Below are 22,499 nucleotides of genomic sequence, written 5' to 3'. Positions count from 1 at the left end.
AAAGCATGCATTTTGTACAGATTTTATAGGGTTCATTTATCATTAAAATCTCATTTTAATCTTGTTTTTACAGATAAACCAGGACCCCCAGCTTCAGTAAAGGTCAGCCAAGTCTTTGCTGACCGGGTCAAACTGCGATGGGAGCCACCTCTTTCAGATGGTGGTGCTGAAATTACCAACTACATTGTTGATAAACGTGAAACAAGCAGAGCTAACTGGGCTCAGGTTACTTCCAACATTAATGGCCAAATTACAAACTGCTCAGTGGAGAAACTCATTGAAGGTCATGAATATGAGTTCCGCATCAGTGCTGAAAACAAGTATGGTATTGGTGACCCAATTGTCACTAACTCTGTCATTGCTAAGAATCCATTTGGTAAGTATCTTAGAATTAGTATGTTCTCCTAAATGATTGCAGATCAAATATATATACTGTCCATTCATGTTCACAATCTTATCCCCAAAACCAGATGTTCCTGGACCTTGTGACCCACCTGTTATTACCAATATTACCAAAGACCACATGACTGTGAGCTGGAAGGCCCCTGCTGATGATGGCAAATCCCCTATCCTTGGATACATGGTGGAAAAACGTGAAATTCAGGAGCTCACCTGGTCTAAAATAAACAGAAAACCTGTTATTGATAGAACCATTAAAGCAGGAGGTCTCACTGAGGGTTCTGAGTATGAATTTAGAGTTATTGCTCTCAATAAGGCTGGTCTTGGCAAACCAAGTGATGCTTCTAAAGCTGCTCTTGCAGTGGACCCACTATGTAAGTGAGGTTTGCTATTTGTATTCCAGTTTTCCTTCACTTAGATTTTCATTGTATTAGGACACTTTTATTTATCTTCTGTTACTATAGATCCTCCAGGGCCACCTGCTTTCCCCAAGATTGTTGATTCTACACACAGTTCAATCAGTCTATCGTGGACCAAGCCTGCCTATGATGGTGGCTGTGAAATTTTAGGTTACCTGGTTGAGGTCAAGAGGGCAGATTCAGAGGACTGGTTAAAGTGCAATATACCAAAAAATCTCCAGGACACAAAGTTCCTTGTCACTGGGCTCCTTGATAACACAGAATATCAGTTCCATGTGCTTGCTGTAAATAAGATTGGATTTAGTGAGCCAAGTGAAGTTCCTGGGACGCATATGGCAAAAGATATTTTAAGTACGTAAAATTGTTGCTTTTTTGTACAACTTTATATTCTACATTCTATTCTATTTTCAAATCCTTGACACTATACATCTATACATTTTTTCTATTTTTATTTTCCAATAGTTGCTCCTGAGGCAGACCTTGATGCAGATCTTAGGAAAGTACTTGTATTGCGTGCTGGAGTCACACTGAGAATCTATGTGCCAGTTAGAGGCAGACCTGCACCAAAGGTGACATGGAGCAAGGTCAATGCCAACCTGAAGGAGAGGCAAGGTCTTATGATCAACACAACTGAATGGGATACATTTGTATACTGTGAAAATATCAACAGATATGATGCTGGCAAATATGTGCTGACCCTTGAAAACAGCAGTGGATCCAAGTCCTATACCATTGTTGTCAAAGTCTTAGGTATTATTCTCCTGTTTTTTAGATACTATTTTATCTTTAAAATAGCTTTGTCATCAATCACTAATTAGCTATATAAATTAAAAGATTCACTCCATATTATGTATTCATATTATGCATTCTTACTTAGACACCCCTGGACCACCACTCAACCTGATTGTAAAAGAAACATCAAGAAATCATGCATCCATCACTTGGGATCCTCCACTTATTGATGGGGGAAGTCCAGTGAAGAGCTATGTTGTGGAAAAACGTTTGGCAGAACGGAAAGCATGGACCTGTGTTGCTTCTGAGTGCCCTAAAACATCTTTCAGAATCACTAACCTAGAGGCTGGGAAAGCTTACTGTTTCAGAGTCTCAGCTGAAAATGTTTATGGTATTGGTGAAGGCTGTGAGACAGCTGGGCCAGTTAAAGCCTCAGGTTAGAGTTGTTATACTTTTGTACTCACTTGAGCTTTAATTATGATATAATGGCATAAAAAATATCAAATGTCAAATTAAATTAAATCCCAATAATTTTATATTGCAGAGCAACCTGGACCAGTTACAGACTTCAAACCAGCACTGGTCACCAAGGATTCTTGCACTCTTTATTGGAAGAAGCCCATCAGTGATGGTGGAAGCCACATTGTTGCATATGCATTGGAAATCAGTGAAGGTGAAGACAAATGGAAACAGCTCATGAAGGCCAAACAACTGCAATACACAGTAAAGGAACTACAAGAAGGAAAAGAATACTCTTTCAGAGTTAAGGCTTTTAATGAGTCTGCTGAAGGACCCCCCACTGAACTGACAGTGGTGGCTAAGGATCAAATTGGTATGTGTTTGATTAGAATTATTGCATTAGAAAATACATAATCATTGTTACATTTTTAAACATTGTTGTGGTTGTCTAGTATATTTACATTTGCACATTTACTCTTCAGTTCTCCCAGACTGTGACCTTAAGGGGTTGCCAGATTCTTGTTACGTGGCAAAGGAGGGAAGCACAATTCGCCTCACAATCCCAATTTCTGGCATTCCTGCCCCAACAGTCATGTGGAAGAAAGGAGATGTTACCTTGGGAGACAGTGGAAGAATCTCTGTTGAATCCACGGTAGCAAACACAACCTTGCTGATACGTGACTGTCAGAGAGGTGATGCAGAGAAGTACTGTCTCATTTTGAAAAACAGTGCAGGAACCAAGGAATCCACCATAGACCTCAAGGTAGTTGGGAAGCCTGGAATCTGCACAGCACCCATTACATTTGATGAAATTACAGCTGATGGAATTACTTTGGAATGGGGTCCACCCAAGGATGATGGTGGATCAGAAATTTCCAATTACATCTTAGAGAAGAGGCAATCCACAAATAACAAGTGGGTCACTGTTGCTTCCGCTATTCAGAAGAACACATTGAGAGTCACCAGACTCCATGAAGGAACAGAGTACCTATTCAGAGTATGTGCTGAAAACAAATATGGTGTTGGAGACTTCCTGAGATCCGATCCAGTGGTGGCTAAACATCCATTCAGTGAGTTAATAAAGAAAACTTTTTTCAGCAAAATATTACATAAATTTAAACACTGTTTATGAAAGTTTTCTCTAAACCTCACATGCCTCAAAATAATGATAGCAACTTAAATGTTTCACATAAAAAATCAACAAATCACTTGATATTTGAGTATATTAATTTAATTATATGTCTGTCATTATAAAACTCATTTAGAAAAATACTTAAAAAGGATTTAAATATTTTTGCAGGTAGTTGTGTGGGAGTTATGTACAAATTATGTTCAATCTTTTTTTTCTTTTTGTTTTTTTCAAAAGATGCGCCAGAGGCTCCAGATCCACCACAGGTCTTGGCTATTCGCCATGAGTCTGCTATTGTGTCATGGACAGATCCAAAGGATACTGGAGGCTCTGCTATTACAGGTTCATTTTTCTTTCCTACAGTCTAATTTATTTATTGTGTGTGCTGTGATCACGTAAGAACTTTTACCATGTTTTAAATTTTGATTTTAGGATACCATGTGGAATTCAAAGATAGGAACAGTTTATTGTGGAAGAGAGCCAGCAAGACACCTCTGAGAGTGAAGGAGTGTAGAGTCACTGGTTTAATTGAGGGTCTCGAGTATGAATTTAGAGTTATGGCTATAAACATGGCTGGACTAGGAAAGCCAAGCAAACCAACTGAAGCATTTGTTGCCCTTGATCCAATTGGTAAATGTGTGGTGTTTTTTTTTTTACATTTTCAATAAAATAACACATAATTAATTGATTATACATCTAATATCCTATTGCTGTTCTTTAGATCCTCCTGGCAAACCTGATGTAATCAACATTACAAGGAACAGTGTAACACTCGTTTGGACTGAGCCTAAATATGATGGAGGTCATAAACTGACCGGCTATATTGTTGAAAAACTAGAGCATCCAGGAAAAGTCTGGATGAAGGCCAACCATGTCAATATCCACACTTGTGGTTTCACAGTAACCGATTTGCAAGAAGGCTGCATGCACAATTTTAGAATTAGGGCAAAGAATGCAGCTGGTGCCATCAGTGCTCCCTCAGAACAAACTGAAACCCTTGTCTGCAAAGATGAATATGGTAGGTTTTACTAACTGAGTTTGATTTATAGAACTTATATATGATTTATAGAATTTATAAAACATTTTGAAATAAAAACCCATAATCGATATCTTACCTTTTACAGAGCCACCAACTATTACAATTGACCCTGAAATGAAGGATGGTGTCAGTGTCAGGGCTGGAGACACAATTGTGATTTCTGCTTCAAGTATCCTTGGGAAACCTCCACCTACATCTGTTTGGTCTAAGGGAGGAAGAGAATTAAAACCATCAGATGTTGTCCAGATTACAAGCACTCCCACAACTTCAACATTGTCAATTAAATATGCCACTAGAAAGAACACTGGGGAATATACAATTACTGCTAGCAACCCATTTGGTATTAAGGAAGAAAGAGTAAAAGTAAAAGTCCTAGATGTACCAGGTCCTCCTGGTCCTATTGAGGTCAGCAGTGTTTCTGCTGAAAAATGTACGCTGACATGGTTACCACCAGAAGAAGATGGCGGCTGTGCTATCAAATCATATATCATCGAAAAGAGAGAAACTAGTCGCCTACTTTGGACAAAGCTTGCTGAAAATGTAATGGATTGCCGTCATGTGGCCTGCAAGTTGATTAAAGGCAATGAATATATCTTCCGTGTTTCAGCAGTGAATCAGTATGGTACAGGTGATGCTATCCAGTCTGGTCCAGTAAAAATGGTTGACAGCTTTGGTAAGTTTAACTGCATATATGAATGTTTTATTTAATTTCATGATGTACTGTGATATTACATGGATACCATTATTTTTGTCAGGACCCCCTGGGCCACCATCACAACCAGAAATTGATAATGTCAGCAGAACTGCTGTTACTATTTCCTGGAAGAGACCAGTGGTGGATGGAGGAAGTGATATTACAGGTTACAGTGTTGAGAGAAAGGAACGGAGAGGTATGAGATGGGTTAGAGCTTCAAAGAAGACCATCTCAGATCTGCGTTACAAAGTATCAGGCCTTACAGAAGGGGTTGAGTATGAGTTCCGTGTAACTGCCGAGAACAAAGCTGGTTTTGGAGAACCCAGTGAGCCATCTCAACCAGTGCTGACAAAGGACATTGCATGTAAGTAAACAAAAACATTTATGAAGTAATGACCTGTAGTTTCAAAAAGGTCTCATCTCTTTTCTCTGTTTACCTTTTAAATATTTTATCATATTCAGATCCACCTGGACCTCCATCCAATCCAAGAATAACTGATACCACCAAAACAACAGCAACATTTAACTGGGGAAGACCCTTTTATGATGGTGGCCTTGATGTGACAGGATATATTGTTGAGCACAAAAAGGAAGGAAAAGATGATTGGATTCAAGACACAATTTCTCCATTGAGAATCACTGAGTTTGTTGTTTCAAACCTACAAGCAGGTGGCAAGTATCATTTCAGAGTCAGCGCAATTAATTCAGAAGGATGTGGGGAGCCTGCAGAAGTTGAAAAAATTGTGGAACTTGTTGAACGTGAAGAGATTCCAGACTTTGAACTTGATGCAGAACTGAGAAGAACACTTGTTGCTCGAGCAGGTGCCTCCATCCGCATATTTGTACCAATTAAAGGACGTCCAACTCCCGAAGTTACATGGATGAAAGATAATGTTGCTCTCAAAGGTAGAGCTCATATTGACAATACTGAATCATACACTCTAGTGGTCGTTCCTGAATGTACACGATATGATGCTGGAAAATACATTTTGACTTTAGAAAATGTTGCTGGAAAGAAGACAGGATTTGTTAATGTTAGAGTTGTAGACACACCTGGGCCTCCAGTCAATTTGAAACCAAGGGAAATCACCAAAAACAGTATCACACTTCAGTGGGAAATTCCAATTATTGATGGTGGATCAAAGATAATAAATTACATAATTGAGAAGCGTGATGCAACTAGAAAAGCCTTCACAACAATCACTACAAATTGGCAGAAATGTTCATACAAGGTTAACGATTTGGAAGAGGGTGCTGAATATTACTTTAGAGTCTTAGCTGAAAATGAACAAGGTATTGGTGAGGCGGCCGAGACAGCTGAACCTATCAGAGCTTCTCAGGCTCCATCTTCACCAGACAGTTTAGTAGTTACAAATGTGACAAAGGATACAGCAACTCTTGCATGGACAAAACCAGCATATGATGGTGGTAGCAGAATCACTGGCTATGTGATTGAGGCTCAGAAGAAGGATTCTGATCACTGGGTACATGTCACAACAATAAAGGCTTTGGACTATACTGTCACAGACTTAACAGAAAATGCAGAATATGTATTCCGTATCTTTGCTGTGAATAGCTCAGGTAGAAGTGAACCTCGTGAAAGCCGGCCAGTTGAAATAAATGAGCAGACTACAGTACCAGGTTTTGACCTCAGATCTGTTTATCAGAAGTTGGTAGTAGCCAAAGCAGGTGATAATGTGAAGGTTGAGATCCCGGTTATTGGTCGTCCAAGACCATCTGTTGTCTGGAAGAAAGAAGATCATGAACTTAAACAAACACAAAGAATCAACATTGACAACACAACAACCTCAACAATTCTTAACATCCGAGAAATCAAGAGAAAAGATGAAGGACAGTATTCAATGACAGGGAAGAATACACTGGGAACAGTTACAGAGACCATTACTGTACAAGTACATGATATCCCAGGACCTCCAACAGGACCGATTAAAGTGGATGAAGTGTCCTGTGACTATATAATTATATCCTGGGATGCACCAGAGAATGATGGAGGAGTACCTATCAACAATTACATTGTCGAGATGAGAGAGACAACTGGCACATCTTGGGTTGAGTTAGCAGCTACTGTCATTCGCACAACATTTAAAGCTGCACGTCTTACAACAGGAATTGAATATCAGTTCCGTGTAAAAGCTCAGAACAGATATGGAGTTGGTCCCTACATAACATCTGAACCTGTTGTTGCTGCTTATCCATTTGATGTACCAGGCCAGCCAGGTATTCCACAAGCTGTTGCCTTCACAAAAGATTCTATTACAATTAGCTGGAATGAACCTTCCACAGATGGGGGAAGCCCGATTTTAGGATATCATATTGAAAGAAAAGAGAAAAACAGCATCCTGTGGCAGCGTATCAGCAAAGCCCTTATAGTGGGGAATATTTTTAAGTCATCTGGTCTGATGGATGCTATTGCATATGAATTCCGTGTTATTGCTGCAAACATGGCTGGTCTTAGCAAGCCAAGCAAGGCTTCTGAGATGATATTTGCACTTGATCCAGTGGAGCCTCCCAGTCAACCTTTGGCACTTAATATAACTAGACATGAGGTTACACTTCAATGGATGAAACCACAGAATGATGGTGGTTTCCCAATAACTGGGTACACTGTGGAAAAGAGAGAACTGCCAAATGGCCGCTGGCTGAAAGCAAATTTTGGCAATATCCATGAGACAAGCTTCACTGTAAGTGGACTAACAGAAAATTCTTCATATGAATTCCGTGTCTTTGCAAGAAATTCAGCTGGATCTGTCAGCAAGCCCTCGAAACCCTCAGAAGTTATAATCTGCAGAGATGATATTGAGGAGCCAAAGCTTGATGTTGATTCAAGCTTTAGCAGTATTGTGGTAGTTAAGGCAGGTGAAGTCTTCAAACTAGATGCAAATGTTACTGGTAGACCAATCCCATCCTTTGTATGGACAAAAGATGGGAAAGAACTTGAAGACACTGGAAAACTAGAGATCAAAACAGCAGATTTCTATACATGCTTAATCAACAAAGATTCATTAAGAAGAGATGGTGGTGCATTTACTCTAACTGCGAGCAACCCTGGAGGATTTGCCAAGTTTGTTTTCAATGTTAAGGTCCTTGATAGGCCAGGGCCTCCTGAAGGGCCCCTTCATGTTACAGACATGACCACAGAGAAATGTATTCTGTCTTGGCTACCACCACTTGAAGATGGAGGAGCAAAGATTGATTGTTATATAATTCAGAGACGTGAAACAAGCAGACTTACATGGACAAATGTAGCCACAGATTTACAAGTCAACCGTTTTAAAGTCACCAAATTATTAAAAGGAAATGAATATGTGTTCAGAGTTATGGCTGTAAATAAATATGGAGTTGGTGAGCCCCTGGAGTCAGAGCCTGCAGTTGCAACTAACCCATATGTACCCCCAGATCCACCACAAGCTCCAGAAGTAACAACAATTACAAAGGATTCTATGGTGGTTTGTTGGGGGCATCCTGAAAACAATGGAGGAAGTGACATAAATACTTACATAATTGAAAGAAGGGATAAAACTGGCCTCCGGTGGGTCAAATGCAATAAGAGGTCAGTAACTGATTTGCGGTTTAAAGTGTCTGGACTTACACCAGGGCACGAATATGAATTCAGGATCTTTGCTGAAAATGCTGCTGGTTTAAGTGCCCCAAGCCCTTCAAGTCCATTTTATAAGGCATGTGACACAATATTCCAGCCTGGACCTCCAGGGAATCCAAGAATATTGGATACAACCAAGTCATCCATTACTGTTGCTTGGAACAAACCTCTTTATGATGGTGGTTCAGACATTACAGGATATATTGTAGAAACCTGCCTACCAGAAGAGGATGAATGGACAGTTGTCACTCCAAGGGAGGGTCTTACTAGAACATCATTTACCATAATTAATTTAAAAGAAAACCAAGAATATAAGATCAACATTTCTGCCCTGAACTGTGAGGGTGTTGGAGAACCTGCATCAGTACCTGGTTTACCAAAAGCAGAGGACAGATATATTTCACCTGAAATTGAGCTTGATTCAGATCTTCGAAAATTGGTAAACATTAGAGCTTGTGGCACACTGAGGCTGTTTGTACCAATTAAAGGAAGACCTGCACCAGAAGCTAAATGGTCAAGGGAGAATGGTGAACCTCTTGACAAAGCATCTATTGAGACCACAACATCATTCACATCACTTGTTATTGAGAATGTTAACAGGTTTGACAGTGGAAAGTATCTGCTAACAGTAGAAAACAGCTCTGGCAGTAAAACAGCATTTGTGAATGTCAGGGTGCTTGACACTCCAGGGGCACCACAAAATCTCACAATCAAAGAAATCACAAAAGATTCTGTTTCACTGATCTGGGATCCTCCAATTATTGATGGCGGATCAAGAGTCAGACATTACCTCGTAGAAAAACGTGAATCCACCAGAAAGGCATATTCCATTGTAAATGCTTCCTGCCCCAAAACAAGTTGGAGAATTGGTGATCTGCAGGAGGGAAGCTTGTATTTCTTCAGAATTTTGGCTGAAAATGAATATGGCATTGGCCTTCCAGTGGAAACTGCTGAACCAGTCAAGATTTCTGAAAAGCCTTTGCCACCTGGCAAGGTGACTCTTAAAGAGGTAACTGGCAGCAGTGTAACTCTGTCCTGGGAGAAGCCAGATCATGATGGAGGAAGCAGGATTACAGGATATGTTGTGGAAATGCAAGGAAAGGGCAGTGACAAATGGACCCAGGTCATGACTGTTAAGGTAACAGAGGCAGTTATTGCTGGTCTGATTCAAGGTGAAGAGTACTCATTCCGTATATCAGCAACAAATGAAAAAGGGACAAGTGATCCCCGTCTACTCAGTGTGCCTGTTGTGGCAAAGGATCTTATCATCACACCTGCATTCAAGCTTTTGTTTAATACATTCAGTGTGCTGGCAGGTGATGACCTCAAGATAGATGTACCTTATGTTGCTCAGCCCAAGGCAGCAGTTACCTGGTTTAAAGATGGCACTCTTCTCAAAGAGACAACACGGGTAAATTCTGAAGTTACTGACAGTCATCTATACCTTGTAATCAAGGAAGCAACACGTGATGATGTGGGAAAATATACTATCAAGATTACAAACTCAGCCGGAGAAGCTACAGCTGACATCGCTGTTGTTGTACTTGATAAACCTGGTCCTCCGACTGGACCTATCAAGATAGATGAGGTAACTGCAGACAGTATGACATTGTCCTGGCAACCACCAGAGTATGAAGGTGGTTGTTCAATTAATAATTATATTGTGGAAAAGAGAGACACATCCACCACAAACTGGCAGATTGTGTCAGCTACAGTTGCTAGAACAACCACCAAAGCTGCAAGGCTGAAAACTGGCTGTGAGTATCAATTCAGAATTGCAGCTGAAAACAGATATGGTAAGAGTTCATTCCTACTTTCTGATCCTGTAATTGCACAGTATCCATTTGAGGTGCCAAGTGCACCAGGGACTCCCACTGTTCAGTCTGCTACCAAAGAAACTATGGCCATTGTTTGGAATAAGCCTAGCAGTGATGGTGGAAGCAAGATTATCGGTTATCATCTTGAGAGTAAGGAAAGAAATAGCCTCCTGTGGGTGAAACAAAATAAAACCATCATTCCAGACTCAAGATTCAAGGTTAGTGGTCTCGAAGAAGGCATTGAATATGAGTTCAGAGTTTATGCTGAGAATATTGTTGGACTAAGCAAAGCCAGCAAAGTGTCAGAAATACAAGTAGCAAGAGATCCCTGTGACCCACCAGGCAAACCAGAAGCAGTAATTGTCACTAGAAGCTCTGTAACATTACGATGGACAGCACCAGAATTTGATGGTGGCAGCCGAATAACTGGCTATGTAGTTGAGAAGAAAGAATTGCCTAATGGTCGATGGATGAAGGCTAGTTTCACAAATATCTTAGAAACTGAATTTGTTGTCAGTGGCTTGGTGGAAGAACAACAATATGAATTCAGAGTCATTGCAAAAAATGCAGCTGGTGTGCTTAGTGAACCATCTGGCAGTACTGGCGCAATAACTGCAAAGGATGAAATAGAGCCACCTATGATTGACTTGGATGCTAAATATTCTCAAACCATGATTGTTAATGCTGGAGATTCATTTAAGATTGATGCTGGAATATTTGGTAAGCCTATACCATCAGTCCATTGGATAAAAAACTGTGAGGAACTCGTTAATACAGCTAGACTTGAGATTAAAAATACAGACTTTACAGCCTCTTTAAGTGTTAAAGAAGCTATTCGTGTTGATGGAGGTCAGTACACACTGCTGTTGAAAAATGTTGGTGGTGAGAAATCTATAAACATCAGTGTAAAAGTTCTAGACAGGCCTGGACCACCAGAAGGGCCTATTTCTATATATGGGGTTACAAGTGAGAAATGTTGCATAGCATGGAAAACACCTTTACATGATGGAGGTGCTGAAGTATCTCATTATATTGTTGAAAGAAGGGAGACCAGCCGATTAGTTTGGACTGTTGTGGAATCTAAGGTGCAAACCCTTAATCTGAAGATTACCAAGCTTCTACCTGGAAATGAGTACATTTTCAGAGTGATCCCTGTCAACAAATATGGAATTGGTGAGCCTTTGGAATCTGATCCAGTTTTTGCCAGAAATCCATTTGTCACACCCGATCCACCAACTGGGGTGGAGATATCTAATATAACAAAGGACTCCATGGTTGTTACTTGGGAAAGACCCATTAATGATGGAGGTAATGCAATTACAGGATATGTAATTGAAAAGAGGGACAAAGAAGGTGTCAGATGGACAAGATGCAACAAGCGTTCAGTTAGTGAACTACGCTTTAGAGTGACAGGTCTTCTTGAAAACCACAGTTATGAATTCCGTGTCTCTGCTGAGAATGCAGCTGGAATTGGCAAACCAAGTGCCACTACTGTTTACTTCAAGGCTTTTGATCCAATCTTCAGGCCAGGTCCACCAAACAACCCTAAGGTTATTGATATTTCAAGGTCATCTGTTGTACTGCATTGGAGCAAACCAATTTATGATGGTGGATGTGAGATTCAAGGTTATATTGTTGAAGCCTGCGAAGGCATATCTGATGAGTGGACAATGTGCACACCTCCCACTGGAATCACAGAAACAAGTTTTGAAGTTAAAAAACTGCTGGGAAAACATGAATACAAATTCAGAATTTGTGCCATAAATAAGGTTGGAGTTGGAGAACATGCAGATATAAAAGAATCAATTCTCGTGGAGGACAAATTGGAGCCACCAGATATTGATCTTGATGCTGACCTAAGAAAGATGATCACTGTTAGAGCTGGAGGAGCCCTTAGATTGTTTGTTCCAATCAGAGGCAGACCAGCTCCTGAGGTTAAATGGGGAAAAGCCGAAGGTGAAATTAATGAGACAGCACAAATTGACATCACAAGCAGTTATACTTCCCTTGTAATTGAGAACATTAACAGATTTGACAGTGGAAAATACACTTTGTCTTTGGAAAATGCAAGTGGTACAAAATCTGCATTTATTAGTGTCCGAGTACTTGACACTCCTGATGCACCTGCAAATTTTCATGTGAAGGAAATAACAAAGAATTCTGTTACCCTCACTTGGGAGCCACCTTTGCTGGATGGTGGAGCTAAAATAAAAAATTATATTGTTGAAAAGCGTGAGAGTACAAGGAAGGTATACTCTACTGTTGCTTCCTGCAACAAGATGACATATAAGATTGAACATCTACAAGAGGGCAGCAACTACTTCTTTAGAGTTCTTGCTGAAAATGAATATGGAATTGGATTACCTGCTGAAACACTTGAACCACTAAAAATCTCAGAAGTCCCACAACCTCCTGGAAAAATCTCTGTAGTGGATGTTACACGCAAGAGCATCTCTCTGTCTTGGGAAAAACCAGAACATGATGGGGGTAGTAGAATCACTCACTATGAGGTTGAGATGCAAGCAAAAGACAGTGAAAAGTGGTCTATGTGTGCACAAGTTAAATCACTTGACACCATTATTACCAATTTAATCCAAGGTGCAGAGTATAATTTTAGGGTGATTGCAGTTAATGGCAAAGGAAAGAGTGATCCAAGATATCTAGCACACCCTGTTCTTGTAAAAGACCTTGTGATTGAACCATCTGTAAGGACAAAGCTTAGCACATACAGTGTACAAGTTGGCCATGACTTGAAAATCGAAGCACGTATCACTGGCCATCCAAAGCCAACCATTACATGGACTAAAGATGGTACAGAGCTGAAACAGACAACAAGAGTTAATGTTGCAGATACTGCCCACCATACAACATTATCGATTAAAGATGCAACCAGAGACGATGCTGGTATGTACACGATTACAGTAGCTAATGTACTTGGACAAAAGGAGGCCACAGTTGAAATCATTATACTTGACAAACCTGGTCCACCAACCGGGCCAGTGAGAATAGATGAAATAAGTGCAGAAAGTATAACACTGTCATGGGATCCCCCAACCTACACAGGAGGATGCCAAATTTCAAATTACATTGTGCAAAAGAGAGATACCACTACAACTAACTGGGCAGTTGTTTCAGCTACAGTAGCAAGAACTACACTCAAAGTTGGAAATTTGAAGACTGGAGCTGAGTACCAATTCAGAATCTTTGCAGAAAATAGATATGGGAAAAGCTATGCTATTGACTCAGAGCCAGTTGTTGCTCAATATCCTTTCAAAGAACCAGGGCCCCCTGGAACACCATACGTGTCTGCCTTTACAAAAGAATCTATGGTAGTTGAATGGCACAAACCAGTTTCTGATGGTGGCAGTGCTATTCTTGGATATCATCTTGAAAGAAAAGAAAAGAACAGTATTCTCTGGACAAAAATTAATAAAATGCTTATTCAAGACACCAGATTTAAAACATCTCCTTTGGAGGAAGGCATAGAATATGAGTTCAGAGTTTCTGCTGAAAACATTGTTGGAATTGGTAAATGCAGCAAAGTTTCTGAAGGTTGTGTGGCCCGTGATCCATGTGATCCTCCTGGCACACCTGTTCCAGTAATTGTGACAAGGCACTCAGTGATGCTAAGATGGACACCACCAGAATATGATGGTGGCAGTCTGGTCACTGGATACATTGTGGAAAAACGAGACCTCCCAGATGGGCGTTGGATGAAAGCAAGCTTTACAAACATCCTTGAAACTGAATTTATAGTCACAGGTCTGACAGAAGACTCCAAATATGACTTCAGGGTCATTGCTAGAAATGCTGCTGGATCAGTAAGCAAGCCTTCTGCATGCACAGGGCCAATCACAGCTAAAGATGAGGTTGAGCCACCAACTTATGAGATTGACTCGAAATACACCCAAATAATGATTGTAAATGCTGGGGATACATTTGTACTAGAAGCATCTGTATTGGGGAAGCCAGTTCCAACAATGCAGTGGTTCAAAGGTGATGTGGAAGTTGAAACTTCTGCTAGAGCTGAGACTAAGAACACAGACTTCAAAGCAGTCCTTGTTATCAAAGATGCTATTAGAGTTGATGGAGGACAGTATACTTTGCAGCTTACTAATGTTGGGGGAAGTAAATCTGTGTCTTTTAATGTAAAAGTCCTTGATAGACCTGGGCCTCCATCAGGACCTTTGACAGTTTCAAATGTAACAAGTGAGAAGTGCTCCTTGTCATGGCTTCCTCCTGTACATGATGGTGGTAGCAGTATTTCTCATTACATAATTGAAAAAAGAGAAACCAGTCGTCTTACTTGGACAGTAGTGTCTAGTGACTGTGGAGCATCTATGTTCAAGGTCACTAAGCTACTAAAAGGAAATGAATACATCTTCCGTGTCATGGCTGTTAACAAATATGGTGTTGGTGAACCTTTAGAGTCTGTACCTGTAATAATGAGGAATCCATTTGTTCCCCCTGGACCACCTAGAGAACTAGAAATAACAAATATTTCAAGAGATTCTATGACTGTGTGCTGGACTCGCCCAGTGACTGATGGTGGAAGTGAGATTGTTGGGTACATTGTAGAAAAGAGAGACAGAGCTGGAGTCAGGTGGACAAAATGTAACAAACGTAGAATTACAGACCTTCGCTTCCGAGTTACAGGTCTCACAGAGGACCATGAATATGAATTCAGGTTATCTGCAGAAAACGCGGCAGGAGTTGGTCTACCGAGTCCACCAACTCAATATTACAAAGCATGTGACCCAACATTTAAACCTGCTCCACCAACTAATGCACACCTAACTGACACCACAAAGAACTCAGTGACGATTGAATGGAGTAGACCAATCTATGATGGTGGCCTAGACATCCAGGGCTATGTTGTAGAGATCTGCAAAGCTGATGAAGAGGAATGGCTAATGTGTACACCACCTACTGGTTGGAAGGACACAAAATTCACAATAACCAAACTTATAGAACATCAAGAATACAAGGTTCGAATATGTGCTCTGAATAATCTAGGTGTTGGTGAGCCAGTCACCATTCCTGGTACAGTAAAGCCTGTTGATAAAACAGAACATCCAGAAATTGAACTTGATTCCGAGTTAAGAAAGGGTATCATTGTTCGTGCTGGAGGAAGCATGAGAATTAGCATTCCCTTCAAAGGTCGTCCAACTCCAGAGATAAACTGGACTAAGGATGATGGAGATCTACCAACTAAAGCTCAAATTGAAAAGGGCCTAGATTATACCCAGCTCTCAATTGACATATGTGATAGAAATGATGCAGGAAAATACACCCTTACTCTAGAAAACAGCAGTGGAACCAAGTCAGCATTTGTTTCAGTGAAAGTACTGGATACACCAGGTGCTCCACTGAATCTAACTGTTAAAGATATCACAAGAAATTATGTAACTCTTGTTTGGGATCCTCCACTTATAGACGGAGGAGCAAAGATAAAGAATTATATTGTGGACAAACGTGAATCCACTAGACCTGCCTTCTCTAATATTACTACAAAATGCACCAAGACAAGCTTCCGTGTTGGTGATCTCAATGAAGGTGGCATTTATTACTTCAGAGTCATGGCTGAAAATGAGTTTGGAGTTGGTCTTCCTATAGAAACAGAAGAATCCGTGAAGACAGCAGATCCTCCTCTATCTGTGGGTAAGGTCACATTGACTGATGTGACTAAAACGTCTGCATCACTGTCATGGGAGAAACCAGACCATGATGGTGGTAGTAGGATTCTAGGATATTATATTGAAATGCAGCCAAAAGGATCAGAAGACTGGGTAGTAGCAACTACTACTAAAACTTGTGAGGGAACAGTCACAGGTCTTAGTGCTGGCCAAGAGTACCTCTTTAGAGTGTTGGCCTACAATGATAAAGGGAAGAGTGATCCAAGGTCACTAGCAGCTCCAGTCATAGCTAATGATATAACAATTAAACCAAGCCTCAAACTGACTTTCAACACATACAGTGTGCAATGTGGTGGAGAAGTGAAAGTAGAAATTCCAGTAAAAGGTCGTCCAACACCAAAGGTCACATGGACTAAAGATGGCCACTCATTAAAAGAAACAACTAGACTAAATGTCTCAAGCACAGCAACAGCAACAGTTCTTACTATCAAAGATGCCAATAGAGAGGATTCTGGCAAATATACAGTAACAGCTATAAACAATGTAGGATCAGTCTCAGAGGAAATTGGTGTAATTATCTTAGACAAGCCTGGCCCGCCTGTTGGCCCTGTTAAAATTGATGAAGTAAGTGCCAACTATGTAATAATTTCATGGGAACCACCTGTGTATACTGGTGGTTGTCAAATAAACAATTACATTGTGGAAAAAAGAGACACAACTACTACAGCCTGGCAGATTGTATCAGCAACCATTGCACGCACAACAATCAAAATCTCTAAGCTGAAAACTGGATCAGAATATCAGTTTAGAGTGTTTGCTGAGAACAGATATGGAAAGAGTTCATCTTTAGACTCTGTACCTGTTGTTGTTAGCTATCCTTTCAGTGAACCTGCAGCCCCTGGTACACCATTTGTGTCCTCTGTGACAAAGGATCATATGGCAGTTGAATGGAAGCCACCTAGTAATAATGGAGGCAGCCCTATTCTTGGATATCACATTGAGCGCAAAGAGAAGAACAGCATTCTCTGGACAAAACTTAACAAGCTTCTTGTTACTGATACTCGATTCAAAACAAATGGTCTTGAGGAGGGCATTGAGTATGAATATAGAGTATTCGCTGAAAATATTGCAGGAATAAGTCCATCTAGCAAAGTTTCTGAAAGCGTTGTTGCACGTGATCCATGTGATCCACCTGGAACTCCAGAGGCTATTGTTATCACCAGAAGCCTTGTCACACTTCAATGGACAAGACCTCAATATGATGGAGGCAGTGTAGTCACAGGTTATATTGTGGAGAGGAAAAAGCTACCTGATGGTCGTTGGATGAAGGCTAGCTTTACAAATATAATTGACACTCAATATACAATTGCAGAATTGACAGAAGGAGACCGCTATGAATTCAGAGTAATAGCAAGAAATGCAGCGGGCATTTTAAGTGAGCCTTCTGAAAGCACTGGACCAATTACTGCACAGGATGAGATTGAAGCACCATCAGTTTCCATGGACTCAAAATTCAAGGATGTCATTATCGTGAATGCTGGTGAGACCTTTATTATTGATGCTGATATTGCAGGCAAACCCCTCCCAGATATAAGGTGGCTAAAGGATGGAAAAGAAATTGACAGTGCTACTCCAAGAATGGAAATTAAATCCACTATTACACATACTGTTTTAACCATTAAAGACTGCATAAGAGTAGATGGTGGACATTTTGTCCTAAGCCTCAGCAATGTGGGTGGAACAAAACTGGTCCCTGTAAATGTGAAGGTTCTGGATAGACCTGGTCCACCAGATGGACCTCTGAAGGTAACTGGTGTCAGAGCAGAGAAATGTTATCTACACTGGAGCCATCCAACACATGATGGTGGAGCAGGTGTTTCACATTATATTATTGAAAAGAGGGAAACAAGCAGACTTTCTTGGACTATGGTAGAACCCAAAATTCAAGCAATCAGTTATAAAGTCACCAAACTCTTGCCAGGTAATGAGTACATATTTAGAGTCATGGCAGTAAACAAGTATGGGATAGGAGAACCACTTGAATCTGAACCAGTTATTGCACAAAATCCTTTTAAGATTCCTGGCCCACCTTCAACTCCAGAAGCAAGTGCAATCACTAGAGACTCAATAGTGCTTACATGGGACCGTCCAGAGGATGATGGTGGTTCACAAATTGAGGGATATATCCTTGAGAAGCGTGATAAAGAAGGTGTCCGATGGACAAAGTGCAACAGGAAAAGACTATCTGATCTGCGTTTCAGAGTCACAGGATTAACAGAAGGACACTCTTATGAATTCAGAGTGTCTGCTGAAAATGCTGCAGGTGTCGGCACACCAAGTGGAGCATCTGAGTATTACAAAGCCTGTGATGCAACCTATCCTCCTGGCCCTCCAAACAATCCCAAAGTGACAGATCATTCAAGTACAACTGTTTCACTTGCATGGAGTAGGCCTATTTATGATGGTGGTGCACCGATCTCTGGATATATTGTTGAGATGAAAGAAGCCTTTGATGATGAATGGACACTATGTACACCAAACACTGGTGTACAAACAACTCACTTTACAGTGAAAAACTTGAAAGAAAATGCAGAATACAATTTCCGTGTTTGTGCCATTAATATTGAAGGTGCTGGAGATCACATTGATGTTCCAGGCTCTGTAATTGCTGCTGAGAAACTTGAAGCCCCAGAAGTAGAGTTAGAAGCTGATCTGAGGAAAATGGTGACTGTCCGTGCAAGCGCAACACTACGATTGTTTGTTACCATCAGGGGAAGGCCTGAACCAGAAGTTAAATGGACAAAGGCTGAGGGTACCTTAACAGAGCGTGCCCAAGTTGAAGTCACAAGCTCTTACACCATGCTTGTTATTGACAATGTTGACAGATTTGACAGTGGCAAATATATTTTAACTCTTGAAAACAACAGTGGCACCAAATCTGCCTTCATAAATGTCAGAGTCCTGGACTCCCCAAGTGCTCCTGTGAACTTTGTAGTTAAAGATATCAAAAGAGACTCAGTCCAGCTGCAGTGGGACCCGCCACATATTGATGGTGGTGCCAAGATTACTCATTATATTGTGGAGAAACGTGAATCTAAAAGAATGGCATTTACAACTGTGACAAATAACTGTGTCAGGAATTCTTTCAGGGTTGATGATCTCCAAGAGGGAGGTGTTTATCACTTCCGTGTACTTGCAGTAAATGAACTTGGTGTTGGCTTACCAGCAACCACCACAGAACCAGTGAAAGTGTCCCAAGCACCTCTACCACCAGGTAAGGTTACACTTGTTGATGTAACTCGGCACAGTGTGAGTCTTTCTTGGGAAAAGCCAGACCACGATGGTGGTAGCAAGATAACAGGTTACACAGTTGAGATGTTGACTAAAGGATCAGATAAATGGACTGTTTGCGCAACAGTAAGAACACCTGAAGCTACAATTGAAGGTCTTACAACAGGGGAGGAATATTCATTCAGAATTTCTGCCATGAACGACAAAGGAAAGAGTGATCCAAAGCCACTGGGAGCACCTGTGGTTGCCAAAGATATCACTATTGAACCTATTATTGACTTGCTATTTAACACGTACAGTGTTAAATCTGGAGAAGATCTCAAAATTGATGTTCCATTTAGAGGTAGACCTCACCCAGAAGTGACATGGAAGAAGGATGGCCACACCCTGAAGCAAACAACCAGAGTAAATGTCCTCACTTCCAAAATATCTTCAAAGATTACTATCAAAGATGCAACAAGGGAAGATGCTGGAAAATATGAAATCACATTGATTAATTCAGTTGGTGTGAAATCAGATGAAATAACAGTTATCATTCTAGACAAACCAGGTCCACCAACTGCAGTTAGAGTAGATGAAGTAAGTGCAGATCATATTTCATTATCATGGGATCCTCCAGTTTATGATGGTGGGTGTCAAATCAACAATTATGTTGTTGAGAAGAGAGATACAACCACTACAACATGGCAAATTGTTTCAGCTACAGTGGCAAGAACATCGATTAAAGTATCCCATTTGACACAGGGAACTGAATATCAATTCCGTATTGCTGCTGAAAATCGTTATGGCAAGAGCCAAGCTATTGATTCTGCACCAATTGTTGCACAATACCCCTTCACACCACCTGGCCCTCCAAGTGACCTTCAAATTGCTCATGCTACAAAGTCAAGCATGTTGGTTACATGGAAAAGACCAGCCAGTGATGGTGGAAGTCCAATCATTGGATATCACTTGGAATGCAAGGGACAAAACAGCATTCTCTGGACTAAAATCAGTAGGGGTCTTGTTTCTGATACACAGTTTAAAGTAACTGGTCTTGAAGAGGGTCTTCTCTATCAATACAGAGTATATGCAGAAAATATTGCAGGAACTGGACCTTGCACAAAAGCCTGTGAGCCTGTTGCTGCAAGAGATCCATGTGATCCTCCAGGTCAGCCAGTTGTTACTAATATAACAAGAACTTCTGTTTCTCTGTCCTGGGCAAAACCTGAAAATGATGGTGGTGCCAAAGTGACTGGTTACATTGTAGAGCGAAAAGAACTACCAGATGGCCGTTGGTTGAAATGTAACTTCACCAATCTTCAAGAAACATTCTTTGATGTTACTGGCCTGATTGAAGATCAGCGATATGATTTCCATGTAATTGCTAAGAATGCAGCAGGTTTACTTAGTCAGCCATCAGAGTGTACAGGCCCTGTTACAGTGAAAGATGATGTTGAACCTCCACGCATTACAATTGAGGACAAACTCAGACAATTAGTTGTAGTCAAAGCAGGAGACATACTAAGAATTGATGCTGAAATTTCCGGCAGACCAGCTCCTGTCATTTCGTGGGCAAAGGATGGAAAAGAAATAGATTCTAAAGCAAGAGTTGAAATTTCTTCAACATTCACAACCACAACACTAATTGTTAGAGAGACCATCAGAAGAGACTCTGGACAGTATGTTCTCACATTACAGAATGTTGCTGGTACCAGATCTTTAGCAGTGAACTGTAAAGTCCTTGATAGACCTGGTCCATCATCTGGACCATTGGAAGTAACTGGTTTGACAGCAGAAAAATGCACATTAACTTGGGGACCACCCCAAGAAAATGGTGGTGCTGAAATTCAACACTACATTGTTGAGAAGCGTGAAACAAGCCGTCTTGCCTGGACATTAGTCTATGCTGACATGAAGGCCACAACATGCAAAGTTACAAAACTGCTTAAAGGCAATGAATACATTTTCAGGGTTCGGGGAGTAAATAAATATGGAACAGGAGAATCTCTGGAGAGTGAGCCTGTTAAAGCCCTAGATCCATTTACAATACCTGCTGCACCAACAAATGTTGAAGTCACAAGTGTTACAAGCGAAGCTATGACAATCTGCTGGGAAAGGCCTGTTTCTGATGGTGGCAGTAGTATTAGTGGCTATGTAATTGAAAAACGTGAAAAGTCAGGTCTTCGCTGGGTTCGTGTCAACAAAAAGCCTGTTTATGACTTGAGGGTCAAGGCCTCCAATCTCCGCGAAGGATGCGAATATGAATACCGTGTATATGCAGAGAATGCAGCAGGTTTGAGTGCACCAAGCCTTCCTTGCCCATTGACTAAAGCAGAGGATCCATTATTCTTGCCATCTCCACCAGCGAAACCAAAGGTAATCGATTCTTCTAAGTCCACAGTAACACTCTCCTGGAACAAGCCATTGTTTGATGGTGGTTCTCCAGTCACAGGATACTCAGTTGAATATAGGAAAACCAATGAAGAGGACTGGATTGTTGGAGTGCAGCACACTAATAACACAGAGTTCACAGTTGTAGGCCTGACATCAGGAGCGGAATATGTCTTTGTGGTTAGGTCAATTAATAAAATTGGTTCAAGTGAGCCAAGCCCTGAGACTGACCCACAAGTAGCAAAGGACAGAGAAGATGAGCCTGTTTTCCTCATTAGTAATGAAATGCGAAAAACTTTGATTGTCAAAGATGGCAGCTCGTTCACCCTAAGAGTCCCTTTCAAGGGAAAGCCTGTGCCAAATGTAATGTGGAATAAGCCCGATGTTGATCTTAGAGTTCGGGCAACAATTGATACCACAGATAATTGTACATCTGTCACAATTGAACAAGCTACCAGAAATGACTCAGGAAAGTACACTGTGACTCTACAAAATGTTGCTGGAACGGCCACACTAACCTTGAATGTGAAAGTGCTCGATTCACCTGGACCACCTGGCAGTCTCTCTGTTAAGGAAGTGACCAAAAACTCAGCAACAATAACATGGGACATGCCAGAAAATGAAGGTGGTGCTCCTGTCAAGAACTACCTTGTTGATCTGCGTGAGGCAAGCAAAAAAGGATGGACAAGAGTAACAGAATGTTGTCCCAGACTTACCTTCAAATTAACTGACCTTCAAGAGGGTGGCGTTTATTATTTCCGAGTCACTGGTGAAAATGAATATGGAATTGGAGTATCAACTGAAACTAAAGAGGGAACTAAGATTACAGGTATGATGAGATAATTTCCTGTTGAATGATGACTAGTTAAAATAATTTTGTTTTATTAACAAT

General features: G+C 40.8%; 1 protein-coding gene across 2 annotated transcripts in view; it reads left to right on the top strand.

Annotated features, from left to right (window-relative positions):
• The window catches only part of ttn.2 (titin, tandem duplicate 2), a 170,023-nt gene that overhangs the window by 122,129 nt on the left and 25,395 nt on the right, over positions 1–22,499 (top strand). For both annotated transcript variants that reach the window (XM_058391673.1, XM_058391672.1), the window contains 13 exons: positions 74–376; positions 471–773; positions 864–1,169; positions 1,281–1,568; positions 1,696–1,986; positions 2,095–2,382; positions 2,492–3,079; positions 3,376–3,480; positions 3,571–3,768; positions 3,860–4,156; positions 4,263–4,850; positions 4,933–5,235; positions 5,334–22,436. In XM_058391673.1, coding sequence (XP_058247656.1) covers positions 74–376; positions 471–773; positions 864–1,169; positions 1,281–1,568; positions 1,696–1,986; positions 2,095–2,382; positions 2,492–3,079; positions 3,376–3,480; positions 3,571–3,768; positions 3,860–4,156; positions 4,263–4,850; positions 4,933–5,235; positions 5,334–22,436 — 20,961 coding nt within the window. The remainder of the gene's footprint in view (positions 1–73; positions 377–470; positions 774–863; positions 1,170–1,280; positions 1,569–1,695; positions 1,987–2,094; positions 2,383–2,491; positions 3,080–3,375; positions 3,481–3,570; positions 3,769–3,859; positions 4,157–4,262; positions 4,851–4,932; positions 5,236–5,333; positions 22,437–22,499) is intronic.

The sequence above is a fragment of the Hemibagrus wyckioides genome, linkage group LG06 (assembly GCF_019097595.1).
Source record: "Hemibagrus wyckioides isolate EC202008001 linkage group LG06, SWU_Hwy_1.0, whole genome shotgun sequence".
In the NCBI taxonomy this organism is placed as follows: Eukaryota; Metazoa; Chordata; class Actinopteri; order Siluriformes; family Bagridae; genus Hemibagrus; species Hemibagrus wyckioides.
This window is presented reverse-complemented; position numbering and strand designations above follow the sequence as displayed.